The 13,150-nt window shown below is 42.6% G+C and overlaps 1 protein-coding gene across 6 annotated transcripts; it reads left to right on the top strand.

The window, feature by feature from the left end:
- Positions 1–226: 226 nt before the first annotated feature.
- Positions 227–12,891, top strand: zbtb5 (zinc finger and BTB domain containing 5). Of its 6 annotated transcripts, none has more exons than XM_085459408.1 (4): positions 227–319; positions 2,403–2,616; positions 2,703–3,563; positions 6,693–12,891. In XM_085459408.1, exons 1-4 carry the CDS (start codon positions 231–233, stop codon positions 7,857–7,859), a joined length of 2,331 nt encoding a protein of 776 aa, XP_085315534.1. In that variant the 5' UTR covers positions 227–230; the 3' UTR covers positions 7,860–12,891. The 6 variants fall into 6 exon arrangements, with proteins under 6 accessions (XP_085315534.1, XP_085315533.1, XP_085315532.1 ...); XM_085459407.1 differs by having other exon boundaries at positions 227–334; positions 2,703–3,551; XM_085459406.1 differs by having other exon boundaries at positions 227–334.
- The last annotated feature ends 259 nt before the right edge of the window (positions 12,892–13,150 follow it).

Below are 13,150 nucleotides of genomic sequence, written 5' to 3'. Positions count from 1 at the left end.
GGGCAAGAGTTTACTCCTCTGTACTTCCGTGTTCGCTTCGCCAAGCCGCTGCTCTAATTTCTCCAGTTTTGTTGTGGATACTTTACCTGGTGCCTTTCTTTATTTTGCCTGCACTGTTCCTTCTGCTATGTCTTTGTTCATTGGATTATCATTTATACGGGCTTTAACAAAATGAAAATGCCAAAGCATTTACCATCTCGATGCTGTTTATAATCTTTGGCTAACTGGCTATGTGTGGGGGTGCAGCAGCGACGCCTTGTGGTGAAACTGTAAAGCTGCAGCTTTTCACCTCGGGTGAGGTCATGGACGCGAAAAAGAGGTACAGCGCCGCCCCGTGAGTCTGGTTGGAAAAACCGTCTGTCGGCCGGGGGAAATATTAGAAAACACAACACAGCATGACGCTACCACTCACCAATAGATAGGAGGCATTAATATTATTCTAACGGTTATTCTGGCGCCGTGGCTGTGTGCTCAGCCTGGCAGCCGCTGGAGATCAACGGACACCGCGTCACCGTGCATCGCGGCCAGCTTTACGTTCCCACGGCCAAAACCAAACAAGCCGCTTCGGGGTCAAACCGTCAGGAAGTCGACCGCAGGGGGACGCGGGAGGTAGCAGCGGAAATGTTAGCTATCCACAGCTCGGCTTGAGGGGACATTTTGTCCAGTCTCGGTGACCGCATGCCGCTGCTTTTACTTTAGCTAACGGGCTATTTGTTGGGCTGAAGCCAGCTAACTTTAGCTAATCGGGGCCCTGTTCTCCCTCTCGATACCTGCATTTTCCGGATCTTTCAAGGTAACCTAAAGTACCGCTGGCTCTCTGCTCTGACTTACAGCACCAGCAGAGTGCTTCTTTTGTGCCATTTTACCCAGTCGCATCCCATGCTATTGTGTTCCATTGCAGTTGTGACGTTAACTGTGTGTAAAGACGACGGTGTTCAATAAAGTTAGACCTGTTCGTCAATATATGACTTTATAGCAAGAAGGCAAAGACAGTGGAAAACGCAACATTTGGTGCACAGTAATCAGTAACCAAAATAAAACGACAGCACCACGGCATCCTGGCTGTTCGCTAGTAAATACAAAAACTGGTCCAACTTCACCCCCATCACCATTCAGACATCCTAGACTGCATCCACAGGTACTCAAAAATGCACAGTTTCATCACTCAAGTAGAAGTGAACATACTTGTTTCAAAAAATACTGAAGTGCTGGATCCAGACTCTGAAATGCAGTGAAAATGAGCTATTTGGAGGACATTTCTATCAGCTGTTTTGTGCAAAGCTAACTTAACTTCATTAATAATATAAAAATCAAATAATATTATGGGAGTACAAACATTATGTCAGCCCAAATTCAGATGCAAACTCGCTCTATGTGCTGATGTAGCTACACCTAAGCAGAAAAATGAACATAATCGTGGGTTCAAGTTTGATTCGAGTAGGTGTGAGATCTCTAGTTTTGTAGTGCAGCATCACTTGGAAGTAATTTTTATTGTAAGCACAATGAAATTTTCTTTGTTTTCGGGCTGTGATCAGCTGACCTGAGTTTCTGCTCTTGTTGGCTGTCAGGGCAGATTTGTGACACCCCTACACACTATAAAGGTAGAATTCAGTGAATTAATCTCCTTTCCATAACTTTAAATTTACGTGTTTCCTTGTTACAGTAACCATAAACGCCACATCTGTTCTGCACTGTAAACATCCCCACAGTACCACAGATTAACCGGATTACCCTGCCATACACTGCCTTTTCATGCAACCTTGGAATAGCAAAAGTTAGTATACACTTCACATAAGCAACACATCAGGTATAGATCTGGTATTAGTTCAAAAGTGTCTAAAATGAATGAGGATGTTATGTTTCAGCTTTAACTTCCCAGTCTGTTAAATGTCACGGAGCAGTCCTTACCTTTTAAAATCTAACCTCTCTCCATCCTCTCCTGTCTTACTTTGATAAATAAGCGTTTTTTAACATTTTGAAGTGTGATGAGTGTTGTAGTAACACATGTTGTGATTTATCACTTTGTCCCCAATTGTTTTATCCATTAAGATAACTTGATCTTATTTAATTTTTGTTTTTTTTCTCATGCATAATGGATTGTCAAAAAAGCAAGCTGCAACCAGTGTGCTACTCAATAATGTCAAGTTGGCAACTACATACAGTCTGTTTCTTGTAATACAGCAATTAACTTAGAACTATTGGTTTGGGCATTATGATGATAAGGGTAAGAGTACGTAGGGGCAGTAAACTGAATTTCCCAATTTGTTGAAGAACACTGAAGCTTGAAAAGCTCCAGGTCGCTGCTGATAGGTCAGATGCAGTGACATCAGTAGATCACCTGATCTTTGCTAACTGACTGTAGTTTTGCATAACTAACCTACCCTCTGCTCCTCTGTCTGCAGGGCCATGGATTTCCCAGGCCATTTTGAGCAGATCTTCCAGCAGCTGAACTATCAGCGTGTCCATGGTCAGCTTTGCGACTGTGTCATCGTGGTAGGCAGCCGACACTTTAAAGCCCACCGCTCCGTGCTGGCGGCCTGCAGCACCCACTTCAGAGCGCTGTTCACTGTCGCAGAGGGAGATGCTAGCATGAACATGATCCAGCTGGACAGCGAGGTTAGAAAGAAAATGCTGTCAAAAAAGCGAAAAAAGTGTTTTTAGTCATTCTAATGGTGATTGAAACCACTGTGTGCCTTCTGCAGGTGGTGACGGCCGAGGCCTTCGCTGCTCTCGTGGACATGATGTACACGTCAACACTGATGCTCGGCGAGAGCAATGTCATGGATGTTCTCCTCGCAGCTTCGCATCTGCACCTCAACAATGTGGTCAAGGCTTGCAAACACTACCTGACGACGCGCACGCTGCCCATGTCCCCCTCATCCGACAGAGCTGCCCATCACCACCCACAGCAGGAGCAGCAGAGGCACAGACAGCAGCAGCATCAGCAAGTAGCTGATTTAGCAGTGAACCCGATGTTAGCAGCTAATGCTAACCTTGCAGCAAATGCTGCCACTTCAAAGCTGCAGCGCTCCTTCTTACTGCAGCAGCTGGGGCTCAGCTTGGTGAGCTCTGCTTTGGGTGGGATGGAAGACGACCGGGCGGGAAATGTAGTTGGCAGTAGGGTGGTTGACCAGAGGGCCTCCTTCCCAATCCGACGCTTCCACAAACGGAAGCCCTCTCTGGCGCTGGGGATTTCAGAGGAGAGACCCAGACAGAGACAGCGTCCTTTGGCGCCTAACCTCGGGTTGTTAGGAGAAGAAGGGGTGAACGCAGAGCGGGAGGAGGGAGCACTTCTCTCCCCGGATTCCCACAAGATGGGGGACGAATCTAAACTTGACCCTCCAATCACTGGGTTAGCAGCTGCGTCCCAAGATGACCCTCAGATGCCGAGTCAGTCAGATAGTGGACGCTGCGAGGAGGAGAACTTGGGGAGAATTCAAGGAGTAAACAAAGAAGAGGACATGGATGACCAGGATCAGCAGGACAGCAGAGCAGGGGTGAAAATAAAATCAGGAACAGAGGAGGAGGAGAACGAAGAAGAGGAGCAGAAGGTAAAGCTACAGGTTTGTCTCTTCAGTGGGCAGGAATATTTTCATAGTTAAAACTCTCCAGACCTCTCAGGCTTGTCTGTATGAAGTAAACAAACTTAACAGAAATCGTTGGTTTGATTGTCATTAATGCAACCAGGGGTTAAGGGATTGGACAGAAGAGGGAAGTCATAAGATCGGGTGTAGCAGTGCAGCTGGGGAAAATGACTCACTTAGAAATAAGTCACACATAATTTCTGTTCTGAGGATTTGATTTCCTTGCGGACGGACTGTGACAGCTGACCTGTGCTGACTCTGAGGTCCACTGCTCTTTGTGGGTTTTGCTTGCTGCAATTTACGAGATATTAGCAGATGTTACATGAGCTGTCGTGGCCACTCTCCAACCTTTGGGCGGTGTAATGGTAAATGGTAAATGGCCTGTATTTATATAGCGCTTTACTAGTCCCTAAGGACCCCAAAGCGCTTTACATATCCAGTCATCCACCCATTCACGCACACATTCATACACTGGTGATGGCAAGCTACATTGTAGCCACAGCCACCCTGGGGCGCACTGACAGAGGCGAGGCTGCCGGACACTGGCGCCACCGGGCCCTCTGAATGTCTGTAATGTCTAAAGGTGGAGATTGGCAGGTGAAGGGTAGTAAAGAATGTCATCAACTTACATTCAAACTAATGACTGTTACCCTGAAGCCTTGATTACATTTTTCTCATCGACTTGGATCCAAGAGACATAAATTTGACCAGTGTTTTTGTGGCCTCGTTAACTAATGTGCAGATAATTGACATTACAGTCCATGAACTAAACACACACACACACCCCAGGCAGAAGAGTTCAAGCAGACTTCAAAGGGGTATAACAGGTGGGACAACTCGGCCATCGAGTTTCAGCTGTCATAACCAGTCCTAACAGTGATCGTGAACATCCATCCTGCACTTCATTACTGTAAACTGTACCACAGTACTGCAGAGTACCTACTTTAGCCTGAAAAGACTGTCCAGTATAGTATAGACCCCCCCCCCCCCCCCCCCCCCCCCCCCACTCTGCAGCAGCAGCAGTAATGGCAAGGAAGCCATTTCTTGCAAAAGTTAACATGTTAATTTTCCACTAAATGTTTCCATTTATAGGCTAGAGTTAGAAAAAAATATTTATGATTAACTTTAGAGGTTTTATTTGTTTTACAACTTATATACAGGGAGTGCAGAATTATTAGGCAAATGAGTATTTTGTCCACATCATCCTCTTCATGCATGTTGTCTTACTCCAAGCTGTATAGGCTCAAAAGCCTACTACCAATTAAGCATATTAGGTAATGTGCAACTCTGTAATGAGAAGGGGTGTGGTCTAATGACATCAACACCCTAAATCAGGTGTGCATAATTATTAGGCAACGTCCTTTCCTTTGGCAAAATGGGTCAAAAGAAGGACTTGACAGGCTCAGAAAAGTCTAAAATAGTGAGATATCTTGCAGAGGGATGCAGCAGTCTCAAAATTGCAAAGCTTCTGAAGCGTGATCATCGACCAATCAAGCGTTTCATTCAAAATAGTCAACAGGGTCGCAAGAAGCGTGTGGAAAAACCAAGGCGCAAAATAACTGCCCATGAACTGAGAAAAGTCAAGCGTGCAGCTGCCAAGATGCCACTTGCCACCAGTTTGGCCATATTTCAGAGCTGCAACATCACTGGAGTGCCCAAAAGCACAAGGTGTGCAATACTCAGAGACATGGCCAAGGTAAGAAAGGCTGAAAGACGACCACCACTGAACAAGACACACAAGCTGAAACGTCAAGACTGGGCCAAGAAATATCTCAAGACTGGTTTTTCTAAGGTTTTATGGACTGATGAAATGAGAGTGAGTCTTGATGGGCCAGATGGATGGGCCCGTGGCTGGATTGGTAAAGGGCAGAGAGCTCCAGTCCGACTCAGACGCCAGCAAGGTGGAGGTGGAGTACTGGTTTGGGCTGGTATCATCAAAGATGAGCTTGTGGGGCCTTTTCGGGTTGAGGATGGAGTCAAGCTCAACTCCCAGTCCTACTGCCAGTTTCTGGAAGACACCTTCTTCAAGCAGTGGTACAGGAAGAAGTCTGCATCCTTCAAGAAAAACATGATTTTCATGCAGGACAATGCTCCATCACACGCGTCCAAGTACTCCACAGCGTGGCTGGCAAGAAAGGGTATAAAAGAAGAAAAACTAATGACATGGCCTCCTTGTTCACCTGATCTGAACCCCATTGAGAACCTGTGGCCCATCATCAAATGTGAGATTTACAAGGAGGGAAAACAGTACACCTCTCTGAACAGTGTCTGGGAGGCTGTGGTTGCTGCTGCACGCAATGTTGATGGTGAACAGATCAAAACACTGACAGAATCCATGGATGGCAGGCTTTTGAGTGTCCTTGCAAAGAAAGGTGGCTATATTGGTCGCTGATTTGTTTTTGTTTTGTTTTTGAATGTCAGAAATGTATATTTGTGAATGTGGAGATGTTATATTGGTTTCACTGGTAAAAATAAATAATTGAAATGGGTATATATTTGTTTTTTGTTAAGTTGCCTAATAATTATGCACAGTAATAGTCACCTGCACACACAGATATCCCCCTAAAATGGCTAAAACTAAAAACTACTTCCACCAACATTCAGCTTTGATATTAATGAGTTTTTTGGGTTCATTGAGAACATGGTTGTTGTTCAATAATAAAATTATTCCTCAAAAATACAACTTGCCTAATAATTCTGCACTCCCTGTAGAGGAATTTATCACCATGGCTTAATCCACCCTGAACCTGCAAATTACTGTTACAGCTGCTAAGACGACACAGGTCAACAAAGTAGCAACGCACTGTGACAGAAGAATGGGGAAATGGTTGGATGTTAATTCTTTATTTCGAAAGGACATGCTAGAAAAAATAAAACGTCTTAGTAAGGCAAAGCAGGCTTGTTCAAGAGATTATTTTAGAGCATCTGGTTTTACCCATTTGGGAGCTGGCTCTGAGGTTTCTGTGAGAAGTCTTTCCACAATAAAATTCTGTCCAACTGTGAGACCTTTAGCCAGTGTTGTGAATATTAATTCTTACATTAAAATTTGAGGTCTTATCTCCCTTGGCCTTAGATGAAACATTTCTTTCCTTTTCTTGCTTTTCTTAGGTGGTTGTTAAACGTGAGCCGCTAAGTTCGCCCGAGCCAGCTGATGAAATTAGCGACGTCACATCGCAGGCCGAAGGCAGTGATCGCCCCGAGCCTGGGTGCCAGGAGGACGAAGAGAAGGTGGAGCTGAGCCCAGAAAGCAGCGACCGCAGCTTCACTTCTGAACCCCAGCCCAGCTCCGACTCTCTTCTCCAGCCCAGCTCTCAGCTCATCCTCAAGGGCAGTATAGGAGGAGGAGGTGCGAACGGAGGTTTTGGGTGTAATAATGGACTGAGTGGCAAACCTGGTTTCAGCATTTCCAGCTTCCTCAGCCAAAAGGATTTTGCGACTGGCAGCTCGGGGATGGTTGCCGGAGAGGACGACCTTCCGAACACAACAACTGGGGATGCAGTAGCACATCGCTTTCTGCTGAGGCAGGAAGCTGCTGGGACTTCGAGCTCTGCTTCTTCCTCTCTTTTGCAATCAGGTCCACTCAGTGGTGAGAGTAGAAGCAGTTTTGGAGATAATCTGCAAGCCGATTCTCTGTTCCTCCGCCCCCTGCATGATGGTTTAGGAAGCCCCAGAGGAAATGGGGGAAATTCAAGAGGAGGACGTGGAGGAGTGGATCCTTTTGATTTAGAATTCCAGCGCTCAAGTTTGGGGCTTCATTCACTGGGACGGCCCTCAAGAGAGACAGGAGGAGCCAGCGGCACAGGTCTGAGTTATCCAGGCTACAGACGCATTGCTCCAAAAATGACCACTGGCATGGGAGGAGAAGAGGCAGTCGGGGGGATTCTTCAGGATGCTGCCTCTTCTTCCTCAAGTCTAGCGGGTCCCCTGCTCCTCAATGAGAACGGGGGGTATGAGATGAGTGGCAACAGGCCCACCTCCCTCCCCCCTCAGCTCACCCGGGCCTCAGCAGACGTTCTGTCCAAGTGCAAAAAGGCTCTCTCAGAGCACAATGTCCTAGTGGTTGAAGGGGCACGAAAATACGCCTGCAAAATCTGCTGCAAAACCTTCCTCACCCTGACTGACTGCAAGAAACACATCCGTGTCCACACGGGAGAGAAACCCTACGCGTGTCTGAAGTGTGGAAAACGCTTCAGCCAGTCGTCACACCTATACAAGCATTCCAAGACCACCTGTCTGCGCTGGCAGAACAGTAACATGTCCAATGGCTTGCTGTAGGAGCAGAGTGTGGAGATTAAAACACTAGGAATCAGTGTAGCTGCCTTTAAAGTCACAAAGCTGTTATAAAAATGTTTCTGAAGCTCTGACTGAACGGCCAGTTTTGTTATCCGCTCTGTCTAAACTAACTGATCCTGATCACAGACCAAAGATGGGGATGAAAATGTAACTTAATATAAATATATAACGTGATCTTCTCCAGGACCAGTTGATAAAGTTTCTGTTAAAAAATTAACCCCATAGAAAGATTTTAGGGATGTAGGACATGCAAAATTAGCATATTTATTTATGTTAATTAATTGCAAAGTGTCAAAGTGCACCCTTTAAACTTTACTGTATTAGAGCCTGACTGATTTGTCTGCAGGCCGATATATCAGCAAATTACCATTTGGCATTGATAATGGCCAATATGTGAAAATTTAAAAAGGAAAAAAACATATTTTAACAATTTTGTGAGCATAACACAGCATAAAAGATGGACATAGCTGCTGTGACATCACCCTTTGGTTTGTGAACTCCCATTATGAAACTTCAAGATGAGCATGAGGTGATCCTTTAGTGGCGATTCATTGTTAGTGGTACACTTGGAATCAAATTAGATTCAGTCATTGCAACACTCAGAGGCAGCTGTGCAACATCAGCACTAAAGACTGACATCATGTAAAATATTGTATTTAAATTCATATTCGGTGCATAATTGTAAAAACATGTAGCAGCTGACATTATTGACTGTGCCTTGTTCTGTGCACGGGCAGTCACATCCATTCACATTCATCCACGTTGGTCGCCATTATGAGTGTAAGTGCTAAAATCTAATGGTTTATTAGATGCAAGTAGAGCTGGGCGATAGAACGATAACGATATGTATCGCGATATAACTTTTACTCGATAGAGAAATTAAGCTATCGCGATAGACCTCGCCGCTCTTGTCCTCAAAAAAAAAAAAAAAAAAAAAAGGTCAGCCAATCCAAATTAAGTAGCGCAGAGCCGCAGCGTCACGTCGCGTGACTTGTTACGTACAGCACAAGTGCCAAGCCGCACGTGTGTTTGTTTGGGAAGCAGCCAGCGGGTAATGGAGCCAGTGCATAATGGAGGAAATGAGTGTGCCGACTAGAAAAATCAACCGAGCGTGACCGAAGAGAAAACAGATGATGGTTCCAATGCCGGAGAGATTGTCAAACGGAAGAGCCATAGAAGTTCCGTAGTGTGAAGGTATTTCGGCTATTTCAAGTCTGACAAAAACAGAGTAGCGTGCACTGTAAATTGTGCCGAAAGCAAGTCTGGAAATACAATAAACTGGTGCATGCGTCACACTGCGCCACGTTATTGTTTCGGTGAAATGAATTTCTACAATACTGTTACTGTTAATTCTACTCTCTGCAGTGTTTAAATGCTTACATATACACACAGTTACTGTCCCTCCACACATACGACTCGGTTCTGCTTCTACGCCCCAGCTTTGTTTACTTTTTCCCACCGAGGCTTCTAGACTTCTGATTGGCCAACATTTAGGCACGGTTAGAAATCTAGCGCCACCTGCTGCTTTGGCATGTTCATAGCAGCGTTTTCCTTCATTTCTGCCTTTATGTGTGGACGGGATTATTTTTTAAAACGAAAACGGAAAATCTCCGTTTTCAAAAATACCCGTGTACGTGTGGACGTAGCCTCAGTCTCTGACTGGAAGCGCTAATTCGTCATTCGGCTTTTGTCAGACTAAAGTAACTGTTAAAACTGTTTGAAAAGCTCAGCTATACAACAAGGAGAGATTGAGAATTTCCTTTTAGTTCTCAGTTTATTTGATATTGACAAAAGTTAGTCAGTTTTGTCTGTTCTTCTGTAAAACAAACTAAGATTTATTTTTAGAATTAATATTTTGTTTCTAAGTGGAATTGACAATTTAGTCTGTTTCGTTTGTTCTATTTTGAAACTTAAACGCTTTAGCGGCTGCCTTTTGTGTAGTTTGCAATATTTGCCTTTATTTATCTGAAAAAGTCTCATGTTCCTTAAGTACATCTACCCTGTTGAACTTATTATGGGAAATAAATATTTAAATAAAAACAAGCTGCTGATTATTTAAGATAAGATAAGATAAGATAGAACTTTATTAATCCCTCGGGTGGGTTCCTCTGGGAAATTCGATTTCCAAAAAAGCACAGCACCGACAGAAGTTACAGAGTTATACACACACACATATATATAAATACAGAGACAATATAAATAAAATATACGAAGGGGATAAATAGAATAAATAGGAATAAAAATAAAAATACAAGTGAATTGCACATTTCAAGTATTGAGTCTATTGCACCGTTGACTATTTACAAAAGTATTGCACAAAAGGTATTGTACAGTGAGGTGAAGAGGCACTACAGCTTAGTTGTTCCCTCCTTTGTCCTCCTGTTTCCCCTCCCTCTCCCCACCAGAGAGGAGTTAAACAGTCTGATGGCGTGTGGGACAAAGGAGTTTTTAAGTCTGTTAGTTCTTGTCTTTGGGAGAAGCAACCTGTCACTGAACAGACTCTTCTGATTGTTTATGGCCGTGTGCAGAGGATGCCTGGCATTGTCCATCAGTTTCTTTAATGTCCTTTTCTCTGCCACTGTCACCAGAGTGTCCAGCTTCATGCCGACCACAGAGCTAGCCCTCCTGATCAGTTTCTCCAGCCTGGATGAGTCCTTCTTTGCTGTGCTGCTCCCCCAGCACACCACAGCATAGAAATAGAAATATTTCACATTTTACTTGTGAGCAACGGCACATTTAAATCTTACAAATATAGTTATTTGGCTTATATCGTGATAGATATCGTTATCGCCTGAAATGAAAAAAACATATCGTGATATGAAAAAATCTCATATCGCCCAGCTCTAGATGCAAGCAAAAAAGGTAGAGATAATCCAGTGTGTGGGAGAGACCTGGGTAATGCTGAAATCTGTAGCATTTTAACAGTTTAACCAGCTGAGAAGGCGACAGAGTATGTAGTGTTGTAACAGTGTTTTTATTCTGTCATGCGGTGAAATGTCATCAGTACTTTGTTAATTAATAGTCATCATGAGGAATCGAGCAGTGGACTTATTCAAGTCAAATTAACGTGACATGATCGTCGTCTGTGGTTGATTTTCAGTCTGTCGCTGACGTTGTTGCTGAGCTCATTTTAATGTTGAAAATATTTTTGGTTAAAGGCCAAATAATTCAAAATGTACTCATGGAGGCCTTCATGTGGCATATGTCTGCAAGAGTAACAGCCTCACTTTAAAACATTTATACTTGTAGGGGGAAAATTATGAATTAGCCTGATTACCCTTCCACCACAACTGTTTACCTTAGAGTGAAGTTTCATTGTTTACTGACGTAAAACTATTACGGCAATCAGGAGAAAAGTTTAAAAAAACAAACGCATTTTTCTGTCTAAATTCATAAAACAGTTTATTGTGATTGTAAAAGATATGGCACTACGTGACTTTCAGCCATAGCTCCTCGGTGTTGTGCGTTTATTGAAAGAACGGCGAAGTTTCAGTGACGAGTTCAGCATGTGTTGGAGGAAAAAAAAATATTTAGACATGTAAATACTGTATTGCACATTTCTGGTAAGTCTTTTGGAGAGGAGACAAAACAACTCCTAAAGATGTAAACATTGCGTGTCTGTTTGCTACTGTACTTGATATGAGTGCTTTATACGTGTCTCTTTACATATAATGTTGCGCCTGATACAAAAACACTGAGACAAATCAGTCTTTTTTTTTACAGCTAATAATGTTTACTGGAACGTTGAACTATGTGACGACATCTTCATTGTAATCCAACCATCCGGCTCACCCAGCTCTTATGATCTTCCTTCTTCCTTTGTTATTCTGTTGTGCTGGAAATGAAAACAAAGTTCCACTAGTCTAGAAAAATGTAACATCACTAAAGGAATATTTCACATGGAGAAAGTAATTTTAAAAAACAAGATTTTAATGTTTTCATTTTTTGTTAATTACAAGAAATTTTGTGTTTTATGTAGCTGTATTTTAATGTAACTTGATAAATGTTGGGGAATGCTGTAAGTTACAAGACAACTATGTTACAGCTGAGGATGTGTACGCTTAAAAAAAAAAAATATAGACAGGATTTACAAAAATAATATCACATGAAGGTTTTCTGCTAGCAGACATCCTGCAGGTTGAAAAACAGCCTCTGGATGGCAGTATGTTTTTTGAAACAGTATTCATGCTGTGTTGTAGAGTTCTGTTTTAGTGAACTGGAATGGAAAAAAATAACACATTAATTAACATGTTTGCTTTTTGTGTAGTTTAATGATTGGTGTATTGTGACACTTGAGCTGTCAGTGAGACAGGATCATTGCTTTCAATCCTAGTTGGCACCTTATTGTACTGTAGAGTCATCACACTGTTAGCCCTTTACAAAATGACACTTTTTAAAAAGGAAAAAAAAAGTTATTTAAAGTTATTTTCCCTGTAAATTTAATTCAGAACTCTATTAAAGTCATTTAAATGACCAGTGACGGTTCAGTCTTTAATCTGACTAAAATTTAGTCTGTTGCTCTGACTCTCACTCACATTCAGCTTCTTCTCTCGTCATGAAGCGAGGTAGCTGTAGCAGGCTTTTGAAAAATACAAAGGTAGATATGGGATCAGGCAAAGGTTTGACTGTTTACATGTCACACAAGCAGGTTAGGTGATGTCTTCTACAGCTGTTGTATTAATTATTAAATTATTATTAAAACTGCACTGACTGAACTACCCTCTGTATGAAGATGTTTGATTTCTTAGAAAGAAATGTGTATAAAAGTCTGAATTGATTATTAAAGTCACTGCCTTATGCCCTCTAGCTTGTAAAGCCGGACTTTTATTGATATGCCAAAATTGAAAGGTTTTGGGGGGGGGTGTTAGTTTGTTTTTGTTTGTTTTTTTCTGTATAACGTCCGTAGTGTAACAATGAGGTGGCTAAATGTTTGTCTCTTTACTCTTGAGTACTTTGAAGATTGTATAGTATGTTCAGGTGTTGTATAGGCTGAATAAAAATGCTATGAAATTCAGTTTGTGTGCAACTTTCTTATCATATACAGTGCTGTGAAAAAGCCTTGGCCCCCTTCCTAATTTCGTATTTTTAAATATTTATCACACGTGTGTTAGATCATCAAACTAATTCTAACATAAGACAAAATAACCTGAGTAAATACAAAATTGTTTTTTGTTTGTTAAATTAAGAGATAACTGTGATTAACCACACTTTTGGGGAAAGCTGAGTTCAATTTCCGTATCCACACTCAGGCCTGATTACTGCAAGACCCGTTG

This window comes from Copadichromis virginalis, linkage group LG6, assembly GCF_057382275.1.
Source record: "Copadichromis virginalis isolate Kocher_CV1m ecotype Utaka linkage group LG6, C_Virginalis_male_GT1.1, whole genome shotgun sequence".
NCBI classification, from domain to species: domain Eukaryota; kingdom Metazoa; phylum Chordata; class Actinopteri; order Cichliformes; family Cichlidae; genus Copadichromis; species Copadichromis virginalis.
This window is presented reverse-complemented; position numbering and strand designations above follow the sequence as displayed.

Excerpts from the sequence above, each read along its gene's own strand:
- zbtb5 (XM_085459406.1), top strand. The coding sequence starts at position 231 with ATGTGTGGGGGTGCAGCAGCGACGCCTTGTGGTGAAACTGTAAAGCTG. Across the intron at positions 2,617-2,702 it reads TGATCCAGCTGGACAGCGAG|GTGGTGACGGCCGAGGCCTT; the intron begins GTTAGAAAGAAA and ends TGCCTTCTGCAG. Across the intron at positions 3,564-6,692 it reads AGCAGAAGGTAAAGCTACAG|GTGGTTGTTAAACGTGAGCC; the intron begins GTTTGTCTCTTC and ends TGCTTTTCTTAG.